The following is a 17,642-nucleotide window of genomic DNA, read 5'->3' as shown; positions in this document are numbered from 1 at the left end:
TACTATCAAATTTTGTCCTTTCTTATTGCTAAGTTTTAAGTAATATATACTTTGTGTATGGTTTAATCCCTAGTGGATTCATGACTCTTGAGGGTACCATCTTTTTTCATTGAGGTAAAATTGCATTTTTATTTCATGGTTTTAAATGTATGAAAAATCAAGATTTTTTCCCCTCCCAAATTTCTTACATCTCAAAAACAAGCACACGTAATTTTTTTTTTTAGTTTGTTTATATACTATAAATTTTTACATGATTTTAAAAAGCTTGTTATTATGATATAGAAAAGCAAACACCCTTAATGTGAATCACTTAACTATGAAAACGAATTCCATCTAATTATGGTCTAATTTGTTGCCTCTTAACGGGTTAGTTTCTGGTAGGTTTGATAAACCTGCACTTTGTTTAGTCAAATAAGTTCTGACCTAGTTTTGACAAATTGTTTCACATTTGTTTCTTGAACAAAACCAACAACAAAAAACATTCTTTAAAATACTTTATTCAAATTTTCCCTAATTGCAGGAAAACTTACATTGTATGTACATTATCAGATTAAACTCTTGAATATTCATTTAATTCATAATAATAAATCAGCAAAATCATTTGTTACAGCTAATAACACACATAGGGAAAATAAATTATTTATGAAACATACAATTCATTCAGTATTAATGTATCAATCAACCAGATACCCCAAAAATATGATCAAACAAATTCAAGACTTGTATGTATTAAGAACATACTGAAAGCATTATAATGTAACTGGATGAGGAAATATACAAATGTATTACAAAATAAATTTAAAATAAATTTCATGCTTCTGATACTTTTTCCTATTGTAGTGTTTATAGAGAATTAACTGTAAAGTAAATTTATAATTGAAATAAACATGATTATTGAGCATTCAACATGCTATTATGAAAAATATTTCTTATGATGATAATACAATTAAGAATGCTCTGACAAACTTGAATGGTCCTGAGAAAAACAAGGTTAATTCTAAACCCAGAAATGATTTAAGATTTTATTGATTAGAATTTGATTTTATAATTTAATAAGGAGTGTTTTACTAAAGGGAAATGTCTTTATCTGAGATGTTATAGAAATTATCCATGCAGATTCATCTCTTACAGACATGTTAAAAGCAATGAATGATCTTGTATAAAGAAAATTTAGCAGAAATGACTTCTGTTAAATCATATAGTTATCAGAACTACCAGGATTATAATTTAGTAAGCAAGACGCGCGTTTCGTCTACATAAAGACCCATCAGTGACGCTCACATCAAAATATTTATAAAGCCAAACAAGTATAAAGTTGAAGAGCATACAGGATCCAAAATTCTTAAAAGTTGTGCCAAATATGGCTAAGGTAATCTATGCCTCTGATTTGACATAATATCACTTTAGATAATAGCTTTTCATTTAAAGATTTCAATGTCATGTATTAATCAGCATTATAATATATCCTAACAATCAGTTTCAAATGAATAATAAGATATAAAAAAATATTCATTGAAAATTAATTCAAGGATTCCATTGTTTGGAAACGAGCACACATTCATAGGTTAAATCAGCATGTGTTTTATTAACATATTTAAAAGGGCTATATCAGACTCAGCTTTATACAAAGAGCAAGTTAAAAATGTGAATATTGAAAGCAAATATAGACATAGTACTGTGATTGAATGAAAAGCCAGAGATCGCATAAAAATAGGACCTTTTATTAACGTATAAATATAAAAAAAATCTGTTGAAAAATGTCATTAAGGAATTCAAAAGAAACTACATGTTCAAAGAGACTTAACCATGTTTTGGATAACGAATATTAAGTAATACAAATCCCATTAACATATCATTCCAACCTTACTTATGTCTTCTAAGTGTTGACAACATGTATCTAATGTCCTTCAAGGTAATGACATTTTATATAATCCCTTATCTGAATTTGTATAAAGTTAAACTTAAAGTTTGTGACCTTGAGGCTTCAGATAAATGATGCAGCTGCTGCAACTAGAAACAGCATTACTAAGTCTCATAGTTCAACAACGGTCCAATAGCCTCTAAACATTTGTCATATCAAAGTGACAGTATAGTATGGCAAGTAACACTTTATGACAAAACAATCCTACCAAGTATGAAAGCCTTTTGGCTAAGGGTCTAAGAAGAGATGCATTCTTAAGGGGTCCTTGAGTTACAATAGTGAAATAAAAGGTCAAAGTCTCTCGCAAACGCTGAGGAATCACAATGATGATATAGCAATGTCATGAGACTATGATGACAAAATATACCATGTATGAAAGCTTTCTGGCAAATGTTAAACCTGAACTGTTATACTGGAACAAAATACAATTGTTCCTTCTATAACAAAGCACTTTTATGACATGGGATGATAAACATGATAGTTAGTACTGAGTTAAGACACACACATACAAGAATATACAATGAAAATTGCTCCATTTTATCAATAAATTAAAGACTTGTCATTGAATTACATTGGTGATGTTCCAAAAGAACACAAATATAAAATGCTTATTTTACAGAGAAATCTCTTATCATCCACATATAATATTGAATTTGAAAGCCTTCTATTTTCATGTGGAGTCTTCACCATTGTCTTCATCCTCATCATCTAATAACCCAGCAAATTTATTTTTTTGTCTAAAATCCTGAAACAAAATATCAAAATGAAAAAGTAGTAAATACACAACACTTTATAGGATTGCAGCAATTATTGATTATTACATCAACATATTTTTGCTTTCTCATTTAACATACAGCTTTATTCCTATCAGTATAACGGCAGAATTTTTTTTGTGTAAACATAACATTATTTTGAAAATAAACTTATGATGGACCGAAGTATGCACACACTTTTTGAAGTGAAGGTATCACTATAAAATATATGTCCATAAGATAGCATGCAAAATAAATAATTTGATGGATGATTTCATGCATGGAAATGTTTAAGATATTTCTCATGATCATGCATTCCATTTTATTCATCCAAATTCCAGTGAATGTCTAAATTTAAAAAAAAGAAACATAATTTATCAAAAATATGCAATTTAATTTTTTTTAAATTAAATCAATAATCTTCAAGAATGCATTGCTATTATCAATAATAAATTGCTTTGTCGAACGCAGCTGGATACGACCGCAGAGGTCCAAACCTAAACAGTTTGGGCAAAAATGGACACAATATTTGAGTTTGCAACATTTCTTGCTGTTGCACAATACTGTGCAATTGAAGATTTCTTGCTATTGCGGAATACTGTGCAATTAAAAATTTCTTGCTATTGCACAATACTAAAATATAATAATTTTGGACCCCGATTTGGACCAACTTAAAAACTAGGCCCATAATAAAAAAATCTAAGTACATGTTTAGATTCATCATATAAAAGAACCCCAAGAATTCAATTTTTGTTAAAATCGAGCTAACTTTAATTTTGCACTCTTTGAGTTTAATGTTGACCAATTTGAAAACAGGACCAAAAATTAAGAATCTGAATACACGGTTAGATTTGGCATATAAAAAAAAACATTAATACAATTTTTGATGAAAGTTTAATTCTGGAGCCTTTTGGACCCTAATTTGTTGGGACCAAAACTTCCAAAATCAATCCAACCCTCCATTTGTGGTCATAAACCTTGTGTTAAAATTTCATAGCTTTCTATTAACTTATACTAAAGTTATTGTGCAAAAACCAAGAAAAATGCTTATTTGGGACCTGTTTTTGGCCCCTAATTCCTAAACTATTAGGAGTAAAACTCCAAAAATCAATCCCAACCTTTCTATTGTGGTCCTAGACCTTATTTTAAAATTTCATAGATTTCTGTTTACTTATACTTAAGTTAAGAGTGCGAAAACCAAATGTCTTCGGACGATGACGACGACGCCAACGTGATACCAATATACGACCAAATTTTTTTCAATTTTAGCGATCGTATAAAAATGCTTTTTGGGCCCCTTTTTTGCCCCTAATTCCTAAACTGTTAGGACCATAACTCCCATAATCAATCCGAACCTTCCTTTATGTGGTTATAAACCTTGTATTTAAATTTCATAGATTTCTATTTACTTATACTAAAGTTATTGTGCAGAAATCAAATGTCTTTGGATGATGCTGACGACAATGCAATACCAATATATGACCACAAAATATTTTGAGGTCATAAAAGCCACTTACCTTCTGCACTTGTGGTTCATATTTTGGCATTTCATCAATAGACTGGGGTATTTTCTTCTCATGTCTATAATTGATGAAATAAATCAGTCTTTAGTCAAAGTAACTTATAAATCTATGCTTTGTCAAATGAAACCTCTACTTATTTTACATTATGTATCTAGAAATATATTTTCATAGGAAAAGATGAAATATGTATTTTTTTTTAGGTTCAAATTTTTTCAAAAATTATTTAAATAAAGTTTCAAAAGAATTCGACTTTTAGATATGTAGAAGAAAAGTTAAAAAATTGATAATTTAAAATAAAGTTAATATGGGTTGGAGCATTTCAATCATGTACTTTCAGAGAAGATGAACATTTTACTAGGGTAATTGACTCTTTTAATCATCATTCCAGTGAAGTTTCAAAGGAATTGGCCTCCTATTTTCAGAGAAACAAGAGGTTCTCAAGAGCCTGAATCGCTCACCTTAATTTTTTTGGTTAAATCTCTCATCAATGATTATTTTGGCTTTTCAATTTTAATATTTAAATGTTCTTTGAATCATCCTATTTTCTTCAAAAGCAAAAAAAAAATAATCATTTTCTCCTATGTTCTATTTTAGCCATAGGAGCTTATGTTTCTTGACATACAAGGAAATAAAATATAGAATTTATACTAGATACTCTGAAACTCATTTAGCCTAAGTTTGGCTGAAATTGATACAGCAGTTTCAAAGGAGAAGATTTTTAAAAGTAAGTCAACATGATGAACAAATTGTGAAAAAAATCTTTAAAGGGCAAAAACACCTTAAGGGGTCAATTGACAATTTTGGTCAAATTGACTTATTTGTAGATCTTACTTTGCTTAACATTTTTGCTATTAATAGTTCATCTGTATCTATAATAATATTCAAGATAATAACAAAAAACTGCAAAATTTCTTTAAAATCATCAATTCAGGGGCATTATACCTGAAAAACCAGTAACCCAATTCAGCTGAAAATTTCAGGACAAATAGACCTTGACCTTATAAATACTTAAACTTCTTGTCTTATTTGCTCTAAATGCTGGAGTTTTTGAGATATAAGCCAAAAACTGCATTTTAACCGTGTTCTATTTTTAGCCATGACGGCCATGTTTTTTGACAAAATAGAAAATAAAACACAAACTTTATTTTATATACCCTACTGATCATTCAGTTGAAGTTTGGTTGAATTTAGTTGAGTAGTTTTAGAGGAGAAGATTTTTTAAAGTTAGCAAATATGATGAACAAATTCTGAAAAATTGTCATTAAAGGACAATAACGGGGTCAATTGACAATTTTGGTCATCTTAACTTATTTGTAGATCTTACTTTGCTGATCATTTTTGCTGTTTACAGTTTATCTTTATCTATAATAATATTTAAGATAATGACCAAAAACTGCAAAATTTCCTTAAAATTACCAATTAAGTGGCAGCAACCCAGCAATGAGTTGTTTGATTTATCTGAAAATTTCAGGGCTGGTAGATCTTGACCTAATGAACATTTTTAACCCATGTCAGATTTGCTTTCGTTTTTGAGATATAAGCCAAAAACTGCATTTGACCCCTATGTTCTATTTTTAGCAATGGCGACCATGTTTGTTGATAGATCAAAACTTCTGATACAATTTATAAACTAGATACCCTAAGGAACATTCAGTTAAAGTTTGGAAGTATTTGGCCTAGTAGCTTCAGAGGAGAAGATTCTTGAAATAGTTTACGACGACAGACAACGGACAACGACGGATGCCAAGTGATGGCATAAGCTCACATGGTTATGCCAGGTGAGCTAAAAAAGGTTTAGAAATTGAATAATTATAATCAATAATTTGTACAATAGTTTTTTCATCCAATTAGAATACAATAAGGAATTCTTTATAAAGAATTATTATTCTTTTATTTTTCCTATAGTTACAGCAAATCAGTAGATTTCATTCATAGACAAAGATTGAATTAATATGAAAGACAAAAGAGAGCACCAATATAGGCTAGAAGTGCTACATCCAGTAAAATCATAACACCAAGCTTGGGTAACTTATGAGAATCAAATAATATAGCAGCAATTTTAAATAAACACATTTAAGTCTTTTACCTTGGTTTACTTTCTTGTCCTCTGCCTTTATCAGGATATCCTCCATGACCTCTACCCCGACCCCTTGAATCTGAACGTTCACCCCTTCCTGCAGGTTTTCCCATAGGACTGCTACTAACGGGTTCATCTGAAAAGAAATACATTACAAAAATTAAATGACAAATTGCATTTTTTTAGTAATGCTTTTAATGTTTGAACTAGAGGCTCTAAAGAGCCTGTGTCGCTCACCTTGGTCTATATGAATATTAAACAAAGGAAGCAGATGGGTTCATGACAAAATTGTGTTTTGGTGATGGTGATGTGCTTGTACATCTTACTTTACTAAACAGTCTTGCTGCTTACAATTATCTCTATCTATAATGAACTTGGCCCAGTAGTTTCAGTGGAAAATGTTAATAAAAATTTACAAATTTTATGAAAATTGTTAAAAATTGACTATAAAGGACAATAACTCCTTAGGGGGTCAATTGACCATTTCGGTCATTTGACTTATTTGTAAATCTTACTTTGCTGAACATTATTGCTGTTTACAGTTTAAATCTATCTATAATAATATTCAAGATAATAACCAAAATAAGAAAAAAATCCTTAAAATTACGGATTCAGGGACAGCAACCCAACAACAGGTTGTGTGATTCATCTGAAAATTTCAAGGCAGATACATGTTGATGTTGACCTGATAACCAATTTTGCCCCATGTCAGATTTGCTCTAAATGCTTTGGTTTTTGAGTTATAAGCCAAAAACTGAATTTTACCCCTATGTTCTATTTTTAGCTGTGGCGACCATCTTGATTTGATGGCCGGGACACGCCACACATTTTTTAAACTAGATACCCCAAAGATGATTGTGGCCAAGTTTGGATTAATTTGGCCCAGTAGTTTCAGAGGAGAAGATTTTTGTAAATGATAACCAAGATTTACGAAAAATGGTTAAAAATTGACAATAAAGGGCAACTAGATTTCATTGAGATGGGAGCCATCTCTTTGGGCCCCGCTGTCAATAATGTGGGGTAAATAAGTTGTATGGATAATCTGATGAAGCATTATTTGGAAGTTATTACATAGTCTCACATGTGATTTTAATCTAAGATTTTAAGTTAAAACTGATAAATATTCTCAACTTACTTTCATAGTATAATAGTGATATGACTGCATGATGTGAACTCATTGTTGACTACTCTAAGGTGACTTCTGGATATATGGATTGATGTTTGAACAATGTTTAAAGATGCTGCCCAATTGATATTTGTCGCATATTTTTAGAATTATGCCTTCAATATATTATGACCCACCAAGTATAAAGTATGAAATATTAACGGTTCTCGAGAGGTAAAGCGGACACAATTTGTTAAGAACAACGAACGGATGGACAGACCAACGGACTGACCTTTGACCTAGGATGCATACATTATGACACATTTAATATATATGTTAAGTTGAAAATGTTTGTCAGGTATAAAGTATGAAATAATAACAGCTGTCCTCTCAAAATATAGTGTGGATCAAATTTGTTAGCGATGGACAGACCAACAGACAGACAGACCTTTGACCTAGGAAGTGGTACATACATCATGACACACCCTCTGGTGTTGGTTAAAATGGATGTCAAGTATAATATTTGAAAACATAATGGTTCTCAAGATATAGAGCGGACACAATCTTCACAACAGAACACAGGGTTGTCAACTGAAACCAAAGTTTTTTTGACGTTGACCTTTGACCTAGGAAGTTGTACATACATCATGACACGCCCTCTGGTGGTGGTTAAAATGGATGACAAGTATAAACTTTGAAATCATAACGGTTATCTAGATATGGAGCGGACACGATCTTCACCACAGGACACGGGGTTGTCAACTGAAACCAAAGGTTTTGACCTTGACCTTTGACCTAGGAAGTTGTACATACATCATGACACACCCTTGGGTGTTGGTTAATAATCATGTTAAGTATTAAGTATAAAATCATAACGGTTATCTAGATATGGAGCGGACACGATCTTCACCAAAGAACACAGGGTTGTCAACTGAAACCAAAGTTTTTGACCTTGACCTTTGACCTAGGAAGTTGTACATACATCATGACACACCCTCTGGTGGTGGTTAATATACATGTAAAGTATAAAGTATGAAATCATTATGGTTCTCTAGATATGGAGCGGACACGAAAGTGTTACGGACGGACAGACGGACGGACAGACGGACGGACAGACGGACGGACGGACGGACGGACAGACTGATCACTATAGGGCGACCCGCCTTTTCGGCGGGGCCCTAATAACTCCTAAAGGGGTCAACTGACCATTTTGGTCACATTGACTTATTTGTAAATCTTACTTTGCTGAACATTATTGCTGTTTACAGTTTATCTCTATCTATAATCATATTCAAGATAATAACCAAAAACAGCAAAATTTCCTTAAAATTACCAATTCAGGGACAGCAACCCAACAACGGAATGTCGGATTCATCTGAAAATTTCAGGGCAGATAGATCTTGACCTCATAAACAGTTTTACTCCATGTCAGATTTGCTCTAAATGCTTTGGTTTTTGAGTTATATGCCAAAAACTGCATTTTACCCCTATATTCTATTTTTAGCCATGGCGGCCATTTTGGTTGGATGGCCGGGTCACCGGACACATTTTTAAAACTAGATAACCCAATGATGATTGTGGCGAAGTTTGGATTAATTTGGCCCAGTAGTTTCAGAGGAGAAGATTTTTGTAAAAGTTAACAACCTTTGGGCCAGGTGAGCTAAAAATCAGGTACCTAAAACATTACATACAAATTATTAGAAACTAACACAAAATATTCTTTGAAGAAACAGAACTCTTAGGTGCCTAAACTGGCCACCTGGCTTCTACATATCTATCACTTAAAAAAACATACCACATCACATTAATCTTATATTTTAAATACAGGACTTCAAATGTTTTTAATTTCTTAATTAATTTTTTTAATCATTCAACTTTTATTGAATTGTGTTGGTGTCAATAGTATGGCTAACCTGATTCTTTATTGTATTGCCGTCTTGTCCAGGGATTATCCTTAGGTGGAGGTGCTGCCTTATTTTCTGGAGACTGTGATGTTGAGGATGATGAAGATGAAGAACTCTGGAATAATAACAACTCTTGTACTAATGAAATCAACCTCTACTCAGTATGCATTGTTAAGGTTAATGTGTACACATAAAAATCCTATCTTATTTAAAACTTTTGATAATGTTAAACATGAAAAACTTTCCCTTGGAACTGGTGAAAGAAGAAAAAGTTTTATCCAATGTATTATACAGTACAGTTTTTTGGTTCATTTCTCTGTATTTAACTGATAAAAAGTTTACAGACAATAGCATTGGGTGTGTAGGTAAAGGTAATATCTTTGGTTAGCCTTCTTGGCAGCTGAATCGTGAAGTCATTTTCAGATAAGGTTATCTACCCTCCTTAAGAGTAGACAAGTCTAACAGAAAACCAATCTATCTATCTGCAGGACTAGACTACTTGGAAAGGAGCATAATATACCTTACCTAATCATAACTTCACAATTCAGCTAACAAGCAAGCTAACCAAAGATATTATCTTTACCGACACACTCAATGCAATCCGTAAATCTGTAAACGTGAACACAGTCTTGTTTGTTAGACATCAACTACCTAAATAGAATATTATTAAACTTCGACAGAAAAGAGAGTTGTAAGATACCAAAAGGAATAATTTAAACTCAGTAGTTATGACAAACTGACAGTGCTATGTCAAAAAAACAGTTTACAAAACATAACATAACAAGAGTGCACATGCTGAAATGTCTCGTCTTCTTTACTAAGCATTGATATGATGTTGATAGGCCTAAATATAAAGCTTTATTACAACTGTCAAATAAACTTAACATTAATCAAGAAAACTAGCCATTGACCAATGAACCCTAAAAATGAGGTCAAGGTCAAATTAACCATGCCAGGCAGACATGTACAGCCAACAATTCTTCCATACAACAAATATAGATGACCTATTGCTTAGAGTTTAAGTAAAACAGACCAAAACACAAAAACTAAACACTGCGCTGTAAACCATGCAAATTATGTCACGGTCAAATCAAATCTACGCAACTGACATATTGATCATAAAATATTTCCACACACTAATTATAGTTGCCCTTTTGCATATAGTATTATAAACTAGAGGCTCTAAAGAGCCTGTGTCGCTCACCTTTCTCTATGTGAATATTAAACAAAGGACGCAGATTCATCTGAAAATTTCAGGGCAGATAGATCTAGATCTGATAAACAATTTTAGTCCCTGTCAGATTTGCTCTAAATGCCTTGGTTTTTTTAGTTATAAGCCAAAAACTGCATTTTACCCATTATGTTCTATTTTTAGCCATGGCGGCCATCTTGGTTGGTTGGCCAGGTCAAGCCACACATTTTTAAACTAGATACCCCAATGATGATTGTGGCCAAGTCTGGTTTAATTTGGCCCTGTAGTTTCAGAGGAGAAGATTTTTGTAAAAGTTAACGACGACGGACGACGGACGCCAAGTGATGAGAAAAGCTCACTTTGCCTTTTAGGCCAGGTGAGCTAAATAAGACCAAAACACAAAAACTTAACTATAACAACTGAACCATGAAAATGAGGTCAAGGTCAGATGACATCTACCAGGTAGACATGTACACCTTACAGTCCTTCCATACACCAAATATTCTAGACATATTGGTTTTAGTGTCGGAGATATGGACTTGATCACCAAAACTTAATCTTGTTCACTGATCCATGAAATGAGGTCGAGGTCAAGTGAAAATTGTCTGACAGGCATGAGGACCTTGCAAGGTATGCACATACCAAGTATAGTAATCCTATTACTTATAATAAGAGAGAATTTAACATCTAGGTCTTCCACCTTCTAATTTATAAAGCTTTTACCGTAGCTGGATCACTATCCATACATCAAGCTTTCTGCGACAAAATATTGTAGGCTCGACAAAAACTAAAGATGGAGCAAATCAACCCTAATAAAAAATCCACCAGTGATCTCAGATGCTCTAGAAGCTTTTGATGACCAATAGATGTAATGTTTTTTATTTTAAGTATTTCACTGATATATGGATTTAGTTTCATGAACTATATAATTGTATACTTACAGGTGCATCTGCTATAGACCGTGTTTCTGACTTGATGTGAGTATGGGACTCCATTGGTGATATAATTGTGTAATTATACTTACAGGTACATCTGCTATAGACCGTGTTTCTGACTTGATGTGAGTATGGGACTCCATTGGTGATATAATTGTGTAGCTATACTTACATGTGCATCTGCTATAGACCATGTTTCTGACTTGATGTGAGTATGGGACTCCATTGGTGATATAATTGTGTAATTATACTTACAGGTACATCTGCTATAGACCGTGTTTCTGACTTGATGTGAGTATGGGACTCCATTGGTGATATAATTGTGTAATTATACTTACAGGTACATCTGCTATAGACCGTGTTTCTGACTTGATGTGAGTATGGGACTCCATTGGTGATTTCACTGATACAACGGCAGTTTTGACTACTGTTTCTTTTCTCTTCTCCCAGATATTAACTGGTGGGGGAGGAGCTGGCACTAATTTTGAGGCAGCCTCATCTCTATGAGCTGGAGAGACTGGACTACGAGGTTCTTCTTTCGTTTCCTCACCACCAGAAAATACTTCTTGTGAATGATTAGATACATCACTGTCACGTCTCGGCTTACCAGGAGAGGTAACAGGAGGAGGTCCTTCAATAACATCAAAGCAATTTTCATAGTAATTCATCAGTGTTTTATCACAATTGAAACTTCATCATAAACAAGTTGTTATACAAAATTGTGTGCTACTAAACTTTCAATTTCAATAACCTTTTTCACAAAACTAAAATGTTTCGTCACTGATAAAGATCAAAGAGCAGAATGCTCTGAGGGATAGTTTTCATTCACACATGTATAGCAGTTCTGCCAAATTTTCATTTAACAAATGCATGAGATTTGGCCAAAATTGAAAAGATCAAAGAGGTAAAAAATAGATCCAAGAATACTGCCGCAAAAAAGCATGAACAAGTGTGAGTCTCAAGCATTTTTTGCCAGTAACCCTGGTATAGCTGGATAGTATTATTCTCTTAACTAATTCAACTGCACATGCAAAATGTAACAATCTAAATAGTCACTCAACTTAAAGAATAGCCAATCCCCGTTACAAGTGTATGAGCCATGTACTTATTGTGTTTTATCGAATTATAGTTATCCTGTACCATTGTAAACTCATACCACTAAAAAAAAAATTGTACCAATGCAAACTCGTACCATTGCTAACTGGTACCAACTTATTTAAATGCATTCAATTGGTTTTAAATGATGAATATACATGATATACATTACTTTCACCCAATACCTCTTAAGTCTGTAAAATGTATATAATTTGAAAGTACAATGACCAATTTGTAGCTAATGTTCCTTGTATATTGGATAGAAAATACTGTGGCAGATGTAGATAATTAGGCAGCAACCATTTGATTTTCGGGGGGGGGGGGATTGGGGGGCTATGGTTTTTTTTGGAAAAAAAAGTTTGTTTCAAGGTTTTGGTGAAAAAAATCATTTGTTTTGGACCCTGAGAAAAAAAATTTGTTTGTTTCACCCTCAGCTGCCACTATATGTAATGCTAAAATTGAAAGAAAAAAAAAGTTTTCGATTTGTCGCTTAAAAAATAGATTGTTCTTCGCCGAAGGCGAAAAAAAAAGTTTGCACAGAAAAAAAAAAACCATAGCCCCCCCCCCCCCAGAAAATCAAATGGTTGCTGCCTTAAAGAATAAACAGTTTCACCCGAAGAAAATTTTTCATGAATAATTAAATCCTAGCAGTTAGTCAAAATGATTGCCAAAATTATTTTTACTGTCTATAAATAACAATGAAATGTAACTGATTCCTGTTAAGGGGGTCCGCATTTTCCCCACAAAAAAAGCACATGGCTTTCAACAACTATAAACATAGCATTCAATTTGTGATCATGGATTACAGCTTTAATTAACTTAAATTGGATATATATATTTTCAACATGTTCAATTTTAATAAGGTACAGTTTAATAAAGCAATGTTTTAACTTTCCTCTGGATTAAGTTCTACAGTGGCGGATCCAGAACTTTTCCTAAGGGGGAGCCCGCTGACTGACCAAAGAGGGGGCCCGCTCCAGTCATGCTTCAATGATTCCCTTTATAATCAACCAAATTTTTGCCACGAAAAAGGGGGGGGCCTGGATCCGCCTATGTTCTAGTTTGAAAGATCAGTTAAAACATTAATGCTTTAAAACATTCTTTATTTTTGTCTAAGTTTTCATTTAACTCCTGTGTAAAATTCAAGTAATTCAACTTTATTTCTATTAAGTTTACAAACAGAAACCCATAAAACATCATATTTTTTAATATATTTTTCTGAATGGTACGACTTCCCAGTAGTACAAGTTAACTTTTTTGGTTCCAATGCCGTGGTACGAGTTAACTTGCTTCCGTATTTTATCACCGTAATTCTAGGAGGAACCCTAAACTGGACCCCTGTTTTCACTTATCGCTACACTGACCTTCGGTGCGAAGCTATATATATAGAACGGCGGACCAGTTTAGGAGGAACCCCATTTCTTACTCTTTAATTATTGAAGTTCCTTTGGGTCAGAGGGCATGACTCCGTTCCGTACACACTCCTCTGTTTACATTGAGATCGTTCTTAATATAATACGACGTTTATGGGCATTAACGAGTTAATTCTTCTTGACGAATACTTCGAAAAGGGAGACAACTCGAAACGATAATATGGAAGATTCCATTTCTGCTGAAGGGGTGTTATAGGTGATTTTTACGATGAAACATTTATTTTAATTTAAATTATGCATATGATTTAAAATTATGCAACAACAATAGCCCTCCATATGCAGACAGACATAGAAAGAATCCCATGAGTTTCAAATTAATCAATGAAACGGGGAATCACTCAATCTGATACCCCTTGAAATCAGGAAAACTACACGCATGTGGGGTCTCACTAATTAGCGACAAAAACAGTCAAGAAGCGACAAGAAGAAAAAAAATAGTGACAAAAAGCAACAAGAAGCTATTTAGCGACAAGAATACATTTTGTTATCACATACATCAAAATATTTTTTTAGGATTATATTGAAAGATGAAGAAATAAAAAAAATTTGAGGAAGAGATTGTGTACTTTTTATTATCATATTGATAGATGAAGAAATTAAACATGTGTAAGAGCAAAGGAAATGTGAACGCTATAAAATGAAAATAAAAACAAAGATTTGTCACCTTCCTTTTGAAGGATTTAATAAAACAAAAACATGAAATATTATTTCCTTCCTAACTATCCAATTATATTTTCCTGATAGGACCAACATTAGCTGTGGCTTCACTCTAAGGTAATACACAATTAAGAGCATCAAATGAGATTAACTAGGTGTGTGTCCTTTGTTTAATTGCTACAATAACATCCATTAACACCTTCATCAATTACACGCACCAGAATATACAATTATTGTACCGAATAGTGAACACCTGTTGAAAACTCAAGATTGTCATCAGTTTCCTTTAATCTTCAATCTATATATGCATAAACATGATAAATATCGTTAAATGAGACAATACACTAAATACTAGTAAAATGATGAAAATTATTCACATTTTAATTATGTTTTCCTCTTGTTTGATTTCAGTTCTTAATTTGTATTTCACAATTTGTGAATGTATTTTCTGGACAATTATGCACAAATAATGCATTTTGCAAGTTAATTATATATTGTACAAAAATAGTTTTAAAAACAAATAAAAAGACAAAATATATTATTGTTCTAAAACACAAGTAAAAGTAATACCATAAAACGACAGGGTAAAGGTAATTTTTCCTGTGATACCTTATAAAATATCATGTAAATAAATGTAGCAACTGAATTAGATTTACAAGTTTCATTTTTTTCCCTATCAAAATTAACTTTCCTGTCCTTGAAATTGTTTTCTTTTGCATATTTTTTTAATATTTATTTCGAATAAGTAATATAAATAAAAAAATGTTTTTTTGTCGCTAAATAGTTTCTTGTTGCTAATATTATTCTTTTTGTCGCTTCTTGACGCTTTTTGTCTCTACAATTCTTTTTGTCTCCAATTAGTGAGACCACGCATAGGCATTAATACATAAACAAACCGTGACTTCCGATTTGGAACAAGAACGTTTATTAAATGATATGATGAATGGTTCTCCATTTCTTTATGAGAGTACAGTATCAAATATCAGTTTCATAACGGTAAAATATAGAAATACTCCACTTCAGTTCTTATGACAGAAATAGAATTATCGATCGGCTTTCAGAGAACTCTCGCAAGTTATCAAAATTGGGGAATTCCCTCTGACGTGTTTCTAAATTTATAAAAACACTAAATATAAATACTGTTTAATTCTGATTTTCCGTATTGTTAAAAACACGCATATAAGTCAAGGAAAATATCACACATGAAGATTATGAGTAAAACATTACAGGAAAGTTGTTTATGTTCAATTGTTTTGCTTGTTTTTACCTTTTAAAGCAAGACAATCATAAGAATCTGAGATGTTGCTGAATGTTTAGAATAAAACGAATGACGTGAGGGAGTGTATCATAGGGTCAACGGTAAAAGTCTACAGATTGCTTGACAGCAATCGTATCCCAATAAAAACAAGAGTGCTCTCACTGAAATTTCAAACCTACATAACTTATCACAGTTGAACTTATATAACATGTATAATGGCTTTGGGAATAAGACGACTTTACTGCTAGTATAACATACACTTAACACTATGTACCTGAAGATGAATCAGACAGACATATACATCTTGTAATCATATCATACCCCAAATATACTTAAGATGTTTGCTACTCTGTTTCAAAATAACAAGCTTTGCAAAAGACGGTTACTTATCGATAGAATAGATATAAAGGAACAAAAAAAGCTGAAATAGTTAAGGGTCAATGTGCTTGTTTTCCAGATATATAAAAAAAGAAGATGTGGTATGATTGCCAATGAGACAACTGTCCAGACATTAACAACTATAGGTCACTGTACGGCCTTCAACAATGAGCAAAGCCCATACCACATAGTCAGCTATAAAAGGCCCCGATAAGACAATGTAAAACAATTCAAAAGAGAAAACTAACCGCCTTATTTATATAAACCAGATGTTCCGCATTCCTAAACGGTTTGAGCCTTAACCCCCAATAGCCACTCCTCACCAATCTTTGTGGTAAACATCAGAGAGATCCATACACCATTCCACAACTTATTGTTTGGAAACTAGAGCCAGATGCTCCACAGGGCACAACTTATACGACTGCAGAGGTTGAACCCTGAACGGTTATGGCAATTTGGACACAACATTCAAGCTGGATTCAGCTCTAAATTTGGATTGTGATTAAATAGTTGACACAGCATAGCGTTTCTGACACAGAATGAATGTGGTCATAAAAAGTGAAAAAAATATTTTTGCCTTTGAGCAATTCACTCACTTTATGCTGTTGAATATTAATCCTCTTAAAAAATATTTCAAGAAATTTTCTTTTTATTTATGAAATCTAAAATGAGAAAATTTTGGCTCCTTATTCCTAAACTGTTGGGACCAAAACACCCAAAATCAATCCAAACCTTCCTTTAAGGTGTAACACCACTAATTCAGGCCCGGCCAGAAAGCACATACCAGAAAGTAGTACATATTTAACACAAAATAGTTCCTACGCATGAGTGTAACTTTCAAAATATGTAGAATATTTATCAAATGAAAGCTGAAGGACTGGTGATCATTGCAGAACACTTTTGGACTTTTAGTTTTGAATATTAAAAACACTGCACCAAATTTTAGAAAGAGGGTACATTTTGTCTGTTTGTCAGATCTGAAGTACCTGTGTTGGTACATCTGAAGTTCCGGGAAGCAGTTCTTTCTTATATGCCATGCAAGGTATGTTGATTTTTTCAGGACAAGACACCATAAAGTGTTGCTTTGAAATGCAATGATTGCCACTTAATTTGAACTTAAAATAAAAGAGGTGTGCCTGCTTGAAATGGAGGAATTTAACATAAAAAGCAATGGGACCATGAATTAGTGGTGTACCTCCTTAATGGTCATAAACTTTGTGTTTAAACATCATAGATTTCTATTTACTTTTACTAAAGTTAGAGTGAGAATACTTAATGTCTTCGGACGACAACAATTACGCCAACGTGATACCAATAAAAGACCAAAAAATTTTCAGTTTTTGCGGTCGTATAAAAATGTACGATAAGCCATTGAAAATACAAGGATTTAAAAGGATTTTCTAATAAGGCGT

General features: G+C 32.8%; 1 protein-coding gene across 2 annotated transcripts in view; it reads right to left on the bottom strand.

Annotated features, from left to right (window-relative positions):
• Positions 1-481: 481 nt before the first annotated feature.
• LOC134708054 (eukaryotic translation initiation factor 4B-like) overlaps positions 482-17,642 on the bottom strand; it is a 35,081-nt gene continuing 17,920 nt past the window's right edge. For both annotated transcript variants that reach the window (XM_063568330.1, XM_063568331.1), the window contains exons 12-16: positions 11,748-12,040; positions 9,292-9,397; positions 6,283-6,409; positions 4,191-4,254; positions 482-2,666 (exon numbers count right to left, since the gene is read on the bottom strand). In XM_063568330.1, the coding sequence (XP_063424400.1) occupies positions 2,592-2,666; positions 4,191-4,254; positions 6,283-6,409; positions 9,292-9,397; positions 11,748-12,040 (665 nt within the window). In that variant the 3' untranslated portion in view covers positions 482-2,591. The remainder of the gene's footprint in view (positions 2,667-4,190; positions 4,255-6,282; positions 6,410-9,291; positions 9,398-11,747; positions 12,041-17,642) is intronic.

Source organism: Mytilus trossulus, chromosome 2 (assembly GCF_036588685.1).
Source record: "Mytilus trossulus isolate FHL-02 chromosome 2, PNRI_Mtr1.1.1.hap1, whole genome shotgun sequence".
NCBI classification, from domain to species: Eukaryota; Metazoa; Mollusca; class Bivalvia; order Mytilida; family Mytilidae; genus Mytilus; species Mytilus trossulus.
The sequence above is the reverse complement of the archived record's forward strand: the minus strand, read 5'-3'. Positions and strand labels throughout refer to the sequence as shown.